At 51.4% G+C, this 15,484-nt stretch overlaps 7 protein-coding genes across 7 annotated transcripts; 2 read left to right on the forward strand and 5 right to left on the reverse strand.

Annotated features, from left to right (window-relative positions):
• Positions 1-719: 719 nt before the first annotated feature.
• On the forward strand, positions 720-972 carry SNOG_12551 (hypothetical protein; the record flags this gene model as incomplete). Its single annotated transcript, XM_001802720.1, has 2 exons — positions 720-746; positions 895-972. The coding sequence occupies 2 exons, from the start codon at positions 720-722 to the stop codon at positions 970-972; spliced, it is 105 nt and encodes a 34-aa protein (XP_001802772.1).
• Positions 973-3,604: 2,632 nt separating this feature from the next.
• On the reverse strand, positions 3,605-4,818 carry SNOG_12552 (hypothetical protein; the record flags this gene model as incomplete). Its single annotated transcript, XM_001802721.1, has 3 exons — positions 3,605-3,655; positions 3,676-4,467; positions 4,507-4,818. 3 exons carry the CDS (start codon positions 4,816-4,818, stop codon positions 3,605-3,607), a joined length of 1,155 nt encoding a protein of 384 aa, XP_001802773.1.
• Positions 4,819-5,047: 229 nt separating this feature from the next.
• SNOG_12553 (hypothetical protein) lies at positions 5,048-5,518 on the forward strand (the record flags this gene model as incomplete). Its single annotated transcript, XM_001802722.1, has 2 exons — positions 5,048-5,191; positions 5,240-5,518. The coding sequence occupies 2 exons, from the start codon at positions 5,048-5,050 to the stop codon at positions 5,516-5,518; spliced, it is 423 nt and encodes a 140-aa protein (XP_001802774.1).
• A 130-nt stretch (positions 5,519-5,648) lies between these two features.
• SNOG_12554 (hypothetical protein) lies at positions 5,649-6,583 on the reverse strand. The gene is made up of 3 exons (XM_001802723.1): positions 6,366-6,583; positions 6,097-6,313; positions 5,649-6,043 (listed from the first exon to the last, which is right to left on the reverse strand). Exons 1-3 carry the CDS (start codon positions 6,563-6,565, stop codon positions 5,957-5,959), a joined length of 504 nt encoding a protein of 167 aa, XP_001802775.1. The 5' UTR covers positions 6,566-6,583; the 3' UTR covers positions 5,649-5,956.
• Positions 6,584-8,611: 2,028 nt separating this feature from the next.
• Positions 8,612-10,509, reverse strand: SNOG_12555 (hypothetical protein; the record flags this gene model as incomplete). The annotated part of the gene is made up of 2 exons (XM_001802724.1): positions 8,612-9,343; positions 9,385-10,509. 2 exons carry the CDS (start codon positions 10,507-10,509, stop codon positions 8,612-8,614), a joined length of 1,857 nt encoding a protein of 618 aa, XP_001802776.1.
• Positions 10,510-11,013: 504 nt separating this feature from the next.
• On the reverse strand, positions 11,014-11,324 carry SNOG_12556 (hypothetical protein; the record flags this gene model as incomplete). The annotated part of the gene is made up of 2 exons (XM_001802725.1): positions 11,014-11,094; positions 11,127-11,324. The coding sequence occupies 2 exons, from the start codon at positions 11,322-11,324 to the stop codon at positions 11,014-11,016; spliced, it is 279 nt and encodes a 92-aa protein (XP_001802777.1).
• A 1,741-nt stretch (positions 11,325-13,065) lies between these two features.
• SNOG_12557 (hypothetical protein) lies at positions 13,066-14,947 on the reverse strand. Its single transcript, XM_001802726.1, has 4 exons — positions 14,744-14,947; positions 14,369-14,684; positions 14,087-14,314; positions 13,066-14,037 (listed from the first exon to the last, which is right to left on the reverse strand). The coding sequence occupies exons 1-4, from the start codon at positions 14,858-14,860 to the stop codon at positions 13,244-13,246; spliced, it is 1,455 nt and encodes a 484-aa protein (XP_001802778.1). The 5' UTR covers positions 14,861-14,947; the 3' UTR covers positions 13,066-13,243.
• Between the last annotated feature and the right edge of the window lie 537 nt (positions 14,948-15,484).

Genomic DNA, 15,484 nt, shown 5'->3' on the forward strand with positions numbered 1-15,484 from the left:
ACCAAGGCCTCGTAGCAAAGACCATACTCTCCGCGAACTCTCCCTTTTCGTACACATTTTCCCCAACAGTGAAAAGGCCCAGTACACGCTCGAGAGGCCTAAAGCCTATTCCGAATAGTACCTGCCGAGCTGCAGTCGCTATACATAGCTAGATCCAACATCCGAATTGCCCGGCTTTGCGCGTTGTGTTTCGATACTAGTATCGTTAGAGCATAAGGTGCTGAGATACAGTAGTCTGCCTTACCGTATTGATGTACACGCTCTGCAGGTACGCTAAGACCTTTAGTCTTTGCTAGCCATGCAACATGTCCTAGTACCTAAGTCCTTAGAAGTTCGGCTGCATGAGAACGTAGTATTACAGTTCTCTTCATCGGACCTACTAGTCGATCCTCATCGCAATTAACTTGCTCAAGCGGAGGAACCCAGAGCTGTCAGCGCTACTAGCGGCAGTCTCTGAAGACCCCTTCAGCACGCGCTTTAGGTGCTCTTTGCGTCCCTTAGGTTGTCGAACCTTTTTTATGTGCTCTTTTCATCAAGAAGCTCAGTCTTGTACTTATATTCCATGTGTCTACTGACTTGCTGTTAATCTCGGCTTGAACCGACGATTTCCTACCTAGCTTACATCACCAGTTTCGCAGAAAGCTTTGGTGCATGGAAGCCTACCGTTCCTGGATGCTCTCTAGATGTGGTGGAAAGTCGGCCCGTAACAGTAAGCAATCATGTCTCAATTCTGCAAATTGCGGCGCGTACCCAAGACCTATTGTTAGCCTGTCGAACTCAGTTTGCATAGTGTAAGTGGCCTTGCTGCCCACTGTCAGAAGTCCGACCATACTTATGGTTAGGATTGTCCAGGCAGCGGCGTTGGCAGGCTCAGCTGGTGCTACGTTGACATAGCTTGTTGCCACATTCTTCCGCGCAAACCCGCCGCATAGCCTGAAATTTCCCCTGCGTCAAGTTCCTGCGATTTGGTAAAGATATTAAACACAACGGGACAGTTGGTAGAGAAGCGTCGGCAAAAGGCCGGATCGATCGCACTCTTCCTGTGCCAAGGTTATTTCGCCCCAAGGACGATTGCGAGCTGCTGGGACGGTGATGCTGAGTAGTTATAGGCATCGCAAATTGTCCAAATTCCCTCTTCATCGCAAGGAGGCGAGTTAAAGAATTTTTCCAAGCCTTCAATCCGTAGATTCGTAGCCACGTACGCGGTAGTTTTGCTCTGAGTCCGGAACTCGGTTTGCGAATGAGCCTTGCAAGTGGCCATGCATAGAACCTCAGGCAGGAAATATATATGCATGAAAATCCGAGGCGCAGTAGAAGCACTGAAGCGAGAGTGAATGGCAACGGCCTGTTCATCTGCATGGAGACCCAGGACCATGGCCCCGTATCCATAAGTCTCCAACGCAACCTCTAGTGCTTACGTTATGACAGGACTTCGCTCCAGTGAGGTGAATTTACCCGCAAGGACCCGATGAAGCAGGGAACCCTTGCCTGGCGCTGTTCACTGTATGCCATCATCCGACGTCGGAAGAGTGACTGATAGGTTGTTACCTCATGGCATGTACCCAACTCTCGGGATACATGCGGATCAACCGTTGGGAATTTTAGATCTTCGTAACGCAGATTTTTGCAGCCGAAGGGACATCGTGGGCGCATATTGCTGTTTTGTTCTTCCTCCGACCGTCCGCTGGGAGTCGGGTCCACTGCATCAGTGTATGGTAGTGTTGTCAGCGCTCGCTAATGTAGGAGGCTCCCTTTAGGTTACTTCATCGCCACGAATAAACAGTTCCTACCAATATTCAAGCGTATAAGTTTCTGTTTACCCATTCACAGTCGTGAAGGACCAGGCCTTAAGCCTCATCTTTGGTGGTGGTGTGAAATATACACTGGTCATGTCATTTCAAAACTTAGAATATAACCAGCACTATTACGTTACTTGCAATTGGGGAGAGCCAGTTTTCGCCCCGTGTCTGTGGGGTTTGCGAGTCGCGCGTCGGAATGCTTGCACCTCCCTGCTCACTGCACCTCTGCATGTCTACCACACTGAGAAAAAAGAACCGAACTAGAGCGCCGAATCGAAAGAAAGAGTGGCACTGGTATTTTTTGATCGAGTTCCATCCGAACACTCCGGACATGGACTTGGTGAGTGGGAAATGTTGCAGTGGATTGGTACCTCTGCCAGTGTAGACGACCAGAGAAGTGAATTGGGCGAGGACTATCATGGATAACAAAAAGAAATGGCGATAGCGAGATTTTGACCTCTTTCTTCCCAGTCCTGAATGACCAAATCCAAAAAGCGGTGCAGCTTTCGAGTCTATCAGGTGAGCTACTTAAGCAATTTACCCCCAGCAGCATCGTGAAAAACATTTGCGACTGATATGATCATGTTGCAGATTATCCAAAGTCAATTTGAATCTCCTGTTCGCTCTCATGATACGTAGATCAGAACCGAGAATGTATTTGATCTGCCTAAATAGTGATCCGATATCCTCATGCCTACCAGCAGCTCCTCACGAAACCTTTCGCCCTTTTTTCATTACTTAGCCACCTACATGTGCTCAAGAGTGTAGAACAATGCACGACTACACAGACATGGCCGCTGTCGTTCCTAGCGAGACCTAAACCCCTGATGAAGACGCTACACACATAGTCTCAACCAGAATGTCAAAGAGTGCCTGAAGGCATCTCGGCACTTCATAAAATGACGGCCTGTCAAGCTTGAGCTAAAATCACAATGACGTAAGAAGAATTCCAGTCGCACATGCCCCTTTCGCATGATGACCCAGACAAGTCTCCTTGCTCTCTGGTCTCGTAAATCGCTGTTCGAGCATATAATAGCCTCCCTACCGTGATGGGGCGTGGAACTCTCGGGGCGGGAAGACAAGACGAGTCGTAACACGTAGGGGTGCTCTGTAAGGCGTCTTCTCCTTCTCATGACCACGTTGAGTTCCAACTTCCCATTGGACGCAGATCAGCCTAGCCTCGCAATTCTTTCGACGCGCTGGGCACCCGCGTGAGTCTTGCCCCTAGATTTGCACATAGCTGTCTTCCTCTTGCACAATAGTTTGTGGGCGAATACAGCACCTCCAGTCGCAACATGTCTTCTATGTGTTCCATCGCATATGGCGACAACATGTATCGAAGCAAATAACTCGATTCGCGCGGCGGCACTTAGTCTTGCGCGGCAGACGTCCAGATGTACGGTCCCAATTACCTGCCATAGGGAAACCAAGACTTCATCACCTCCATCCCCAGCGTCTGGACAACGTCACACCCCTTCCAAAAGCAGGCAATAAAGAAACGAAAACCACGACAAGGTGGCGTGTAATTGGGGTATAAGTATCAAGTACAACGACACAAAGAAAAGAACTACTGTACATATCACCACATTACTTGCATACACATCCCATAACGTGATGGGTGCGCTCAGAACCTCCCACTCTCCCTCCTTCCAACGCCCAACCCACCATATCCACTCGTCCTACCCAATCGATCGGCCTGACCCAGTGGCCTCTCACCCGCGCCTGGCGTACCCATACTCGATCTCTTCAATGGGCTCCCTTCTCGCTTCGTCGGACTCGTTCTCCTCTCGCCCATACCGCCCAGACTATCTCTCCCGCGCTCGCCGAAAGTCACACTTGCTGATTTGCGCAATGGGCTGGCGGCGTGTGTGAATACCCCGAGGCTGCCGCCGTCGCCGGTGCGCATGGCGGGTGCTTGGCGAAAGGGATTGGGCGTGTTGGAAGGGCGAATGGGAGAGGAGAAGTCTGCGGGAGTGGCAGCGGAGGAGGTCATTGATGTGGATGTGGTGCTGTAGCTGGGTCTGGCGGATGGTGTTCGTGCGACGGATGTGTTGTCGGGGTCGTACTGAGATGCGTACGCGACGTTGGGGTTCGTGCGGAAAGAGCGGTTTATGACGGTGGTGGGTGTGTATGTGACGACTTCGCTCGCTAGGTCGTCGCTGTTGCCCTTGACGCCGACACTTGAGTCTCTGTTGCGCTTGCGAGATATGGTCTGGATTCCGACGTCTCGGCTTGTCTTCTGTAGTCTAGGATGAACGAACTTGTTATCGTATTCGTGTAGAACTTCGCGGCTGATGATGTGGTTGTCCTTTGTTTGCTGCATGAACGCGCTCCTCAGCCACCACAACTGCAGCGACAATATCGCTCCGATGAAGATGGTTGTTGTGACTTTGATGCTCGGTCTCGGATCCAGCGGCGCGACGGGGAGGTTGAGATAGTACAACACCACATGCAACGGACTGAACAAGCAGAACAGCTCCAAGCACAGCGGATTCGGGTCCCACACAGCAATCTCCCAGACATCTCGTCCAGCATCCGGGTGTGCCCTGGACGCCGCCGAGTTCCTCGCGACCACCTTCTTGATGTATCCCATCGGCGAGACGCCCAGCGGCGACGAATCAACCCTCACGCGCTGCGCACTCGGTGTTGCAGGCACAACCTCCACGCTCTGTTCGAACAGCCGATAATACCTCCTTTTACTCCACACCAGCCATGCATTGCCCCATGCCGCAGCACCCAGTATCAGCACCAGCAGGCTCGAAAACCATCGGACCCAGCCAGGCCCCGAGACTTCTTTGAACACATTGTCGCTGTCGTAGCCCGTGGAAGCGACGCTATTTGCCTGCGCGATGACAAAGGCGATGTTGGCGCCACACCCGATGTACAGGGCATATGTCGATGCAAAGTCTTCCCAGTCGGAGCTGTTGAGTTCCTCTGAGATCCAGATGAGCCAGTCGGAGGGATCGAGGTAGGCTTGGATGCGCTCGGAGAGGGGAGCGCGGCGGACGAGGCGGGGCATCTTCACAGTCGGCTGGATTGTCGAAGCGGCGGTGATGGAGTGGATGTGGAATTAAGAGCGAGACTCACGACATAGCGAAGTGGTGCTGGAGAAAACATGGGAAGCGGCGAGCGCGATGTTTGAAGACAAACAGTTCGGGTCTAGCGCGGTCTGCTTGGTCTGCGCCATGACGACGGGTGGAGCTGCGTCAAGCTTCACGACCCATCGAGAGCTCGCTCAACACCACAACATGTCGGCATCCACGGCGCAGTACAAGGATAGGCAGTTCCTCGCTGTCATTGGCGATGAGGCATGCATATTTCTTCCATATGGCGCAGCTCTAGCTAACAATCCCCAGGACACAGTAACAGGCATGCTTCTCGCCGGCGTAGGCGTACGTTTCTCATGAATATCTCTCCCTCACTCTATCTGACTTTCTCAGCACGTGACCCCGGCTCCAGACGCACAGAAGAACTTCCTCGTCGTCGACGCAAAGACCGAGAACGCGACCATCGAAGCCGCCTTCGACAAGTTCACCACCGAGCGCAAGGACATCGCCATCCTGCTTATCAACCAACATATCGCGGAGAAGATAAGACATCGGGTCGAGAGCTACACAGCGGCTTTCCCTAGTTTGCTGGAGATTCCGTCCAAGGACCATCCGTATGACCCTGAGAAGGACAGCGTGCTGAAGAGGGTGAGGAGGTTATTCGGAGAGTAGATGAAGGCATGAGAAGGGCGGTGAAGACGAAGAAGCAGAGAGCATGATGACGTTGGCATAGTTCAAGTCGTGTTATAGCGAGGTCACGATCTACAGCAAATGATACCAAGACATTGCATCGATCACACATGCAGATGAAGATGCGCATTGATTCATATCTACATTAACATCGTTGCTTCCACCAGAACTTCAACTACTACAGAGATTGCATGGTATCGCGCACCAATTCACAAGAGAAACTACCATCGCATGTACATTCACAGCTCGTTCCTCCTCCTTAGACGTTCCTGCACCATGCCCGCCAACGGGCCCGACATCTTGAACTTGGGCTGCCCGAACTTGACAATATTCTCCTTCGGCTGCTCATCGTCTTCAGCTGCAGCGCCATTTCTGCATGTTCGTATCAGGGCCGAATCGAGGGCGAGGCGTCGTGTGCATTTACCGGTGGAAGGCGATCTTGGCAGTCAAGCATGTGATCTTGTCGCCCTCTTCGGTGTAGACATCGGCGAGGACCGTGTATGTGCCCTGACTCTCGTTAGCTTTCACTGTCTCCTTGCTTTGCACGTGACGAGACATACGGGAGGGATCTGCTGGGGCAGGTCAACGTCCTTGCTCAGCGTCATCTCGCCCTTGTCCAGCGGGCACTCGAGATCCGCCTTGCCAATCGTGTCGCAGCCGTCGGCCTCTTGGTTGATCAGGGTGATCAGGCCGTACTTGACTTGCAGGTGCATCTTGAAGCCCTTCTCGACCTTGTCCTTGAAGTTGCCCGTCGCCTTGATGGTGAGCTTCTGGCCGCTTTGATATGTTAGCTCAGCTATCGAGGATATGGTGACGGTTCGAGACGCACGGCTTGGGTGGGTTCGGGTCAATGTCCGCCTTCTCGATCTTCAGGATGTCGTCCGCTGGGTCGCCGCAGAAGTAGAGCGGGTTGTCGCCGGGCACCTTGTATTCTTCCTTGATGGTGACCTGGTCACCACCCATCCATGATGGTGTCGCCGATACCGACACGGCGCTGAGCGCAGCGAGGACTACAGTCGTGAGCTGCATGATGATATGATAAGTCGCTGGTTTGTGCGACTATTGGGTGTGAGGGAGGTTGTTGTGGTGAGTTTGCCGCTCAGATAGCGGTCGCGAACCCAGGATGAGGCTGGGGCTGGGCTGGGCCACGGACGTCATGTCACATGGGCACGGGATCACCCGCGCTAGCTGCACCTGGAACTCAGCCGCGGCAGCATGGACCAGAGGATTGTTGTTGACGAGAAACTTAGCCGAGATTTTTTTCGCATCTTCTCATTGAAATACAGCAGTGAGCAGTATGGACAGGACGTGAAGGTTGGATCATTGGTGTGATTTACAAGCATGCAGGGTCGTCGCTGCCCTGACTAGCATCTAAATTGAAGTGACGCTGGACGCTTCCCCACAGTATTGCTCCACAACTTCGACCACCATCGTTCCACCGCGTAACTTAATTCTTTACCGAAAAGAAGAGGCATTCGTCCTTGTCAACGTTATTTGACAGCGGTCGCATTTTGCTTGCAGGCGAGACGCGTACTTAGCCTCAGCATAGCCCCACTGTCAGCATAGCAGCCACTATGCGTGGACGGACCTCTATCTACTGCTGCAGCTGAGCTGCGAAAGCCAAGAAAAATCACCATTTCTCATACGCGCAAATCGCTAGTGAAGAGCCATCGTATTTATACTGTTAGGGCAGCTTTTGCTTCACACGCCTGTCTGCAAATGAATTCGCACCCTTGTGTTCTGGCCCCTGTGCTCGTGACATGGATCTTATGCATGGTGACAGCACGCTTCAGGATCAGAAAGAGTATGGTGTTGAAGATGGTACGGCGAGCCTTGCAACGAAGTTTTTGCGGTCAGTGATCCAGCCAGACAACTTACCTGCAAGTGGTCCCTCACGCTCAAATCTCGATAGGAAAACATACGAGGTACACGAGGACAGCGGCACCAGCACATCGTTCGATTGTTCAGGGAACACTCCTATACGATACTTCCCAGTCCCACTGTTCAACCAGAGGCTGGACCTTCCAGGAGGCAGCGCTTAATCGTCGTCGTTTGGTATTCACAGAAGATCAGCTCTATTTTGAGTGCAGGACCATGAACTGCTCCGAGAGCGCGCACTACCCGCTCGGTCAGATGCACGTAGAGAGCAAAGCCGAAACTTTCAATTAGCTGCGGCCGAGTCTTTTCGATTCAAGTCAACATAAAAGATATGGCATCACTGCCAACCGCAAAGAATATATGAGTTGTCGAACGTCTAGCAGTTGCCTTATGAGTGTTGATGATTATACTGGGCGAGATCTACGCTTCAGCAAGGATTCTCTGAACACCTTTCAAGGAATCTTGAGGCAATCATCAGCCAGGAATGATGCTCTGAATCATGTGTGGGGATTGGCTTATGATAGAGATGACAGCTCAAATACCTCAGAAATGAAGGGCTTCGATCATTCCCTGACATGGTCTCACCATAGCAACTCCAAAAGACCCAGGCGACGAGCGCAATGTCCTTCGTGGACCTGGGCGGGATGGGATGGGAAGGTGAAGTATGATGCTCCTGGGCCGTCTATCTTTGCCTACGTTCAAGAGCTGCAATTCCGAAATGCCCTTGGCGAGTTGATCAAACTGGAAGCTGTGCAGGAAGAAGAAATACATCCCACTATTTTGAACCTCACGACACAAGTAGTCGAGATGACACCTGAGTCATTCGAGCCTAGACCTGGCTCAATCCTACCGTGGATACTTCATGGTGTAAGGTCCCGATTATCATGGTCAGATGACTCTGTTTCGGAAGTGGAATTGTGCGAAAGCTTTCAAGACACGACTCGCTGGCAATTTGCGTTGATTGGTGGTTTCAGCCATCCGTTCGTGATGGTATTAAAGCCATGTCTAAGTAAAAGTACTTGGCAGAGGGCTGACATGTTTTGTGTCTGTCTGGAAGCGGCCGAATTTTCCGGCATGCTCCCAGACACCTTGCATAGTCTCGACATAGAATAGCATGTATGTAGATTTTTGAGTCAAAACCGCAGTTGTTCATTGTCTAGGCCTGTGACCCAACTCAATTTCTGGCAACTGTGACGCTCAAGACTTCTGCGACGTAGATCTCACCAACTTCTCTGAATCCTCCATGAAAGTCTCCTGGTAGTCTGCCTGAGTGATTTGCCACGGTGCGAGACCAGCCTCATTTTCCAGATTAACGTCAGCGCCACGCGACAACAGATAGGGCAAGCAGCATTTAACCTGCCACCAATTGAATCCCTTCGCACACTCATGAAGTGCAGTATTCAGCCCGGGCTGCCTGACATCAAAATCGTAGCAAACACCCGGCGCATCCACATCCGCATAAGCCTCCTCGCCTGTTCTGCTTCTGCAATTGATGTCCACCTGAAGCTTCTCTATGAGCAAGCGCACGACGTCCATGTTTGGGAGTTGCCTCTTAACGGCGACAATCAACAATGGGTCGCCGGATGTTGGAGACGCACTAGGTTCTGATCGGAGCTGGGATCCATGCTTGGAGTCGATGATAGTTCTTAGCAGTTTTGCGAAGCCGTGTCTGACCAGCAGTCTTGCGATATCGTACACGTCCGAGTCTAAGAGAGGCAGAGAGGATCCGTCATCACGCAGGATATTTTCAAGTACACCGTACTTCCTTCTTCGCAAGAGCGTCTCAACAAGAGCGAGATGCGCATGATCGCCAGGCTGATCATGCCTTTTCCCGAATCGTTGCTCAAGATCGGACTGGGTACGTTGAACAGACTTCTCTAGTCTTTGATGGTTTGTGGATAGGTGTCCTCGGAGACCTACGAAACAAGACTTCGTATATTCCAAGCCTTTGATCTCGCAGTGCTTGATACATTTCGTAATGTGATCTTGGACAGCCTGTGTGTCCCTTTGCCTTGATCCCTGAGGGCTTTTGTGATGGCATTAAGGATTTCTTCGAGACGGGCCGTATGCTGAACTGATGCGATACGAAATGTGTCTTCACGCCAAGGTCCTCCAGGTAGCCGATCTAGCGCACGCTGCAGCTCTCGGCTGGGTCGAATCCAAGGTCGATCATCGTCTTGCTTTCGAACGCCCCCAAGTGCGTGGGTCCCCCAGTCGGACGGTAGGTCAACACGGCCGAGCCAGTACCAATCCGGCAACTGGAGCTCCCGATAGTCTGCCCATAATGTCTGCTCGTCTTCGAATTCAAGGCATGCATCGAGCGGTGTCAGTCCATTGACATCCATGGACGTGGGATCAGCGCCTGCAGCTATCATGTAAGAGACGGTCTCAGGGCGACCAGAGCGGCAGGCGTAGTGCAATGGCGTTCTCGCAGTATCATCCTTCGCATTGACTTCGTGCTCTTGGAGATTTCCGTGTCGGGTTGTAAGTGCATCAATCAATATGCCCACAATGTTGCTCTGTCGAGCACGTGCCGCCAGATGAAGAGCATTCATGCCGTCACAAGTTGTGCGCGTCGGATCCGCGCCAGCCACAAGCAGCGTCTTCACCAGATATTGAGACATCATGGATGCAATGTGAAGTGCTGTTATGCCATCCCGGTCAGGTGTATCAATGTTGTTGGTGTGTTCAAGAAACCAGTTCGTCGCTGGCCTGGGTACTTGATCGTCCAGTAGGAATTCGTCATGTATCCATGGCGCGCCGCAAAATGTGTGTAGTGGTAGACGTCCACCCGAGTTGGGTGAATTTGGATCCATCCCGGATTTGACGAGCTGCTCGAACTCATCCACATCCCCCCTCAAAGCAGCTTCGTGAAAGAGTCCACCACTAGTTGACATATTCTGCGAATAATCACGAACGGCCATATGCAGTATTGCAGTGACCGCACGGGAAGCTGTCCCAGGTGAAGTATTTCCTTTTACCCGGTCGTGAGGAAAGCGTGATGAGTTTGAGTTGAGATCCGGCCGAATACGGATGAATGAACGTGGGAGCAAGATCAAGTTACGCGCAAGAGAAATGCGAGTAAATGCCAGCATCGTGGATAACAGTTGGTTAGGCTGCCACTTGCGCCTTCCTGCAACCGTTTTCAAGGCGATGAAGGGTCATGAAGCTACCGGCTCAATCAGCAAAATGCCCGTCATCCTGTAGCCTGTTGAGTCACACCCGAAGGCACGGGAAATTACCACCAAGGAAAAATGAGTAATTCGATGTAGATTTGTTGCTGAGGCGTGGACGAGAGAAGCCGAGGTCACACTAACATACCGCGGATGTGCTTCTTCCCTCGACTGACCGTCGGGAAATCATGAGTAAGATTGCGCTAATTGAGTGAAAATATTTGGGGCTCGTGTGAAAGTTTCGCGTGGATGGCTCTAAGTGAGGCAGAAGGTCGACCAAAATCTGATGTCATCAACTTAGCCTAAAAACGCTACGTTGAGTACAGGCGTGCTGAGAAATTTGTGGTGGCTATATTTCTGGCTGTGACACGAATCACCAAAGTAGTAACAAGTAAATCGGGTTCTTATCCCATCGATAATCGATATTTAGGCCGTAGCATAGTGGGCGGCCGCTTGGGTACCCGGGTTCTTGATTGTCAGATCATTACCAAAGTTTTTGGTTCCCATCTGTGGTTGTCCAAGAGTTCCGGAAGACTCACAGCTACTACGCCTCCAATCCTTCTATAGACCAGTTCAGTACTGCCGGGACAGCCTCCAGCTTCAAGTAGTAAACCAGCCCATCTCACCATACCAGGTTCTGTTTTGCTGGGTTCTGAGTATACCAGCAAGACATCAGCGCGCTTCTTTGTTGCATCAAGCTCATGGTCAACCCTCCATTCACTATTGCCAATAGGCATGTTCTCCATGAACGGCCCGCGGATGCTCAGTTGAGTTTCCCAGGCGGATAAGGAGAATCTCCGAAAGGCAGACATTAGCCCGACTGGCCCTCATGAGAATACAGTCAGTGTGTTGCGATGCTTCACGACTGCGAAGGCAACCGCCGGTGGAATCACGCGATGCCTTTGCAGCTATGATACAGACAGCTCCCGAATATATCTCGCCCATCTTATTAATCTCTCTGCTCTTGTCGGTGGAACTATCCTGAAAGATACAGAGGGAATCGATCCAGATGTAACTGTATCCCAGGTTTCTTGTGATCATTGCTGCATCTCGAAAGGTCTTTGGCAAGTAGGTACTTTGAAATGGTCGAGAGAGCGCTTTTTCGTTGGCCGAAAGGAGTTGACAATCGACTCCATCCTGACCTCAGCAATGGCTCAAGGCTGTATATTCGTCTGAAACTGCAACATGAGAAGTTAGTGTCGTATCTATGACTTGTACCATGTCTTTTTCCAGAAGTGCTAGCAAGCGCCTTGGCCGAAGAGACGCTCTTTTCTCGCATTCCGCATGCTGCCTAGAACAGTTCGCAATCCAGTCTCGAGCAAGTTGCGCAGTTAACGGTGAACCAGTGTTTGAGAGACCGTATATCCCATTTCGACCGAGCCGATGAGAGCCTGTTCAACGTCAGCCCTGGGGAAACCTAGGTAGTTGTACAAGGCCATTACCAACTTTCAAAGATCTTGAAAACAGGTGTTTGTGCACCCGGTACGGCCAGTTGTATACATACTTGAGATTTTCTTCCTTTGATCTCGAAAATGTGTAGTTTTGACAGAGAATGATCACAGCCGGACTGGGCTATTTCTCTAAACGTGCCATAGGCATGATGGTTGACCGCTTCACTAATCTTGGTGGAGTCGGTCTGAACAGTAGGAAGTTCGCGAAATCCAATAGTAGATAGTAATAAGCGACAAAGCTTGCAAGCGGCGTAATCTGAATCCAACGGATCCAAATCCTGTAAGTCATACACTGCTCTTGAAGGCACAAATATGCGCCACGAACCTTGCAGCAATCTCGAAGAACGTAGAATATCAGAGCATCGTGTACAGATGGCAGTTGTAAATTCTGTCTTAAACCACCTTGGCGTTCGAATCGCGTAGGAACGAGACTCGCGAGATGCCTGGAAATGCCCGGAATCTTGGCCTCGCTCGTCCCAAGTTTGAGTAGGATTATCTTCCCAATAGTCTCCATAAGAATAAGCTCCTAGCATGAATCCGGCCATCAAGAGTCCTCCAGCCATCAATCCCAAGATGATGTCCCATTCTGAAGGTGTTGGACTGCCTCTTGCGCCTGGCTTTACAAAAAGTGTGCCAAATAGATAAAACAAGATTGGGAAGACTAAGATGCCGTATGTATAGGCAGCAAGCTGCTTGAAAGTAGTAATCATGGTCTGGCCTGAATTTCGACAGCAGGTTAGAAGTGAGGCTGCAGCTTCCAAAGCTACCACGCTAACTTACGTCGCTGCAAAGGCAGCCGGTCGCCAAGCTTAGGTCGCTTACCCAAAGAGTTTGCGCATGCCGTAAGCACGTATGTTGTGCTGTCCAGATCAAGAAGTTGGAAGCTACAGAGATTTGACGTTCACCATTCAGCATCGCGACTAGGTTGCTCGACTTTTGAGTTAGGATGTTAGTACGCGCTAGTCCTGAGGATTTAAGAAGGCCGGGCTTTATGAATCACGCCGGAATAAGGCATTGACTTAGCGCGTGCATGAATCATCTTTGATAGACTTCAGAGAACTTCAGTCGAGCTATCGCTCTACATTCATATCAGCGTCAAGCACTTCGGCAAATCCAAAATGGCAACCGACCATATCAAGCTAGGTCCTATCTTCCCTGCCGCAGAGTACGTTTTGACAGGAAATCCACAAGTATGCGTCTCGAGATCAGATCTTCTCATTTCCGTCCACAGTCTCCATCCTCGTCGGAGACGACTCCTTGCTCTTCACACCACCCAAATTCTCAGGATCGTTCGCATGCGCATTCGCAATGCCAATCTCCGTTGTCGAGAAGCTATCCGCCACATTACGATACGCCGGCACAAAGTTGACGCAAATTGGATAACTCCAAGCGGCAATGAAGAACGCCATCGGCACCGCCATTGCAATAGCCGTCGGCGCATGTCCCGTCACGGGGTTTGGCTTTCCCTGCGAATCCGACGCAACAAATAGAAGTGGAGGCACGACGGCTCCTCCTGCAACACCAGCGACGATGAAGCCTGAGCCGCGCTTGGAGTACTTTCCGAGACCGCGCATACCCAGTGCGACGATGGTGGGGAAGATGATGGACTCGAAGAAGAGCACGATGTAGAGCATGCTCATGCCGATGTTGCCGCGTTCGGTGATGGACGGGATGATGAAGATGATGCACATGGTCATGAAGACGAAGAAAACCCAGCGCGGCTTGACGAATTTCATCAGTGCGCTGCCGACGAATCGACCTAGTGTAAATGTCCCCTGAGCGCCGGCTAGGAAGCGCGCACCAGTATCTGAGCCAGACGCGACGCCGTTGAAAACACGAGTCTCAGTGACGTAGTTGATGAACGCTCCGGCAATGGCGACTTGTGCTCCAGTATAGCAGAATTGCGCAAACGTAGCGTGGAAAAGTCGCCATTGTTTCCGGAAGGGCTTCACGTCTGTTCCGGCGTGTGTCGTTTCGGCTTGGAAGGCCATGTCCGCATCTACACATCCATCAGCAAACGAACCTAAGAACAATGTCTTGATGCTTACCAGTGATTTCTGGAATCGGGCTGAAAAAGTAAACGACAGCAAGCAGGAAGACGAAGCATGCAATTGCAAGATACACCCATTGCACACTCTCCAGCGACTTCTCATCCGTGCCAGTATTCTTGAAGAATACATATGAACCAAGGACTGGCGCAACTACCGTCCCGATACCATTGAAAGCTTGCGCGATGTTGATACGGATCTCTGAGTATCTTGGAGGTCCACAGACAGCTACACATGATTAGTCCATGCACTTCAAATAACTTTGAATGCCACAAAACCCACCCAAGTAAGGATTCGCAGCCGTCTCGAGCGATCCAAGGCCATTTCCCACGACAAACGTCGCCGCGCAAAAACCGCCAAAAGAGCGGTACACAAGGCACGGCCACGCAAGCAGCGCGCCAACGCCATACAGACACAAGCCCCAAATGAAGCAGGCCTTATACCCCCAATTCCTCAGAACCCAATTCGCATGACCCAGCGAAGCAAGCGGATATGCGCCAAAGTACGCTGCCTGCAGACCCGAAGAGCGCGAGCGTGTGATTCCCAGGGTTTCTTGGAAATGTTTGTTGAGTGTGTCGATGAGGCCATATGAGAAGCCCTATGCATATGTTAGTTATGGATTGTCGGTGTAAATTCGGTAGGTTGGAGAAGTCTTACCCAGAGGAAGAACAAAACCGTGACTAGCATGAGCGGATAGATGGATTCGCGCAGCGTGAGTTCTGCCGCGCGCGTACGCTTGTCATCGCGCTGGCGCAATCTACTGAGAAAGCCCATCTTGAAAGAATAAGAATATAGCAATTAAGCCGTCTGCTAAACCGCTTTGCATCGATGTAGCCAAAGATGTTATAAGTCTATCCAAAGACAAGTCCCGACGTTCCTTCGCGCAAACACAAGCGTCCCTGCCTCCACATTATGTACCTCCACCTTCACGCCCCAGCCGTTGACCCATGCATCAAACCGTTGTAACCCAAGCCCCATCGTCCCATCTAGCATACGTCAGAATCGTTGGGGTACCCCAAAGCTGGGGTAAAAAACCTGGGGATCAGCCAATGCGGTGCGCCGGATGATGTCGTTTCGGTGGGGACTCTGCCGACGCGGGGTGAAGTTTGGGAAGGGATCGACGTGAGGGCGTGATTTGCCAGGATCCCAGGATACCGCGAGTCCTGTTTAACAGCTGCCGTGGTTTGTGGTGTGCGAACGCGAGTCGTGGCATGCATCGGCGGAGTTTCCGTTCCGGGGAATGTGCTTGCGGAGTCGACGACGGTAGTGAGATAGAGAGATCTTGGCGATGCGGCGTGAAGCATAAATCTTCCCGAAAATTCTGGAATGCTTGTATAGGACGACAAGGAGATGGATTGGGGTTTTATCACGTGCGCTACAACCACCGATGGAACGTCC

This window comes from Parastagonospora nodorum (genome assembly GCF_000146915.1).
Source record: "Parastagonospora nodorum SN15 chromosome Unknown scaffold_23, whole genome shotgun sequence".
In the NCBI taxonomy this organism is placed as follows: Eukaryota; Fungi; Ascomycota; class Dothideomycetes; order Pleosporales; family Phaeosphaeriaceae; genus Parastagonospora; species Parastagonospora nodorum.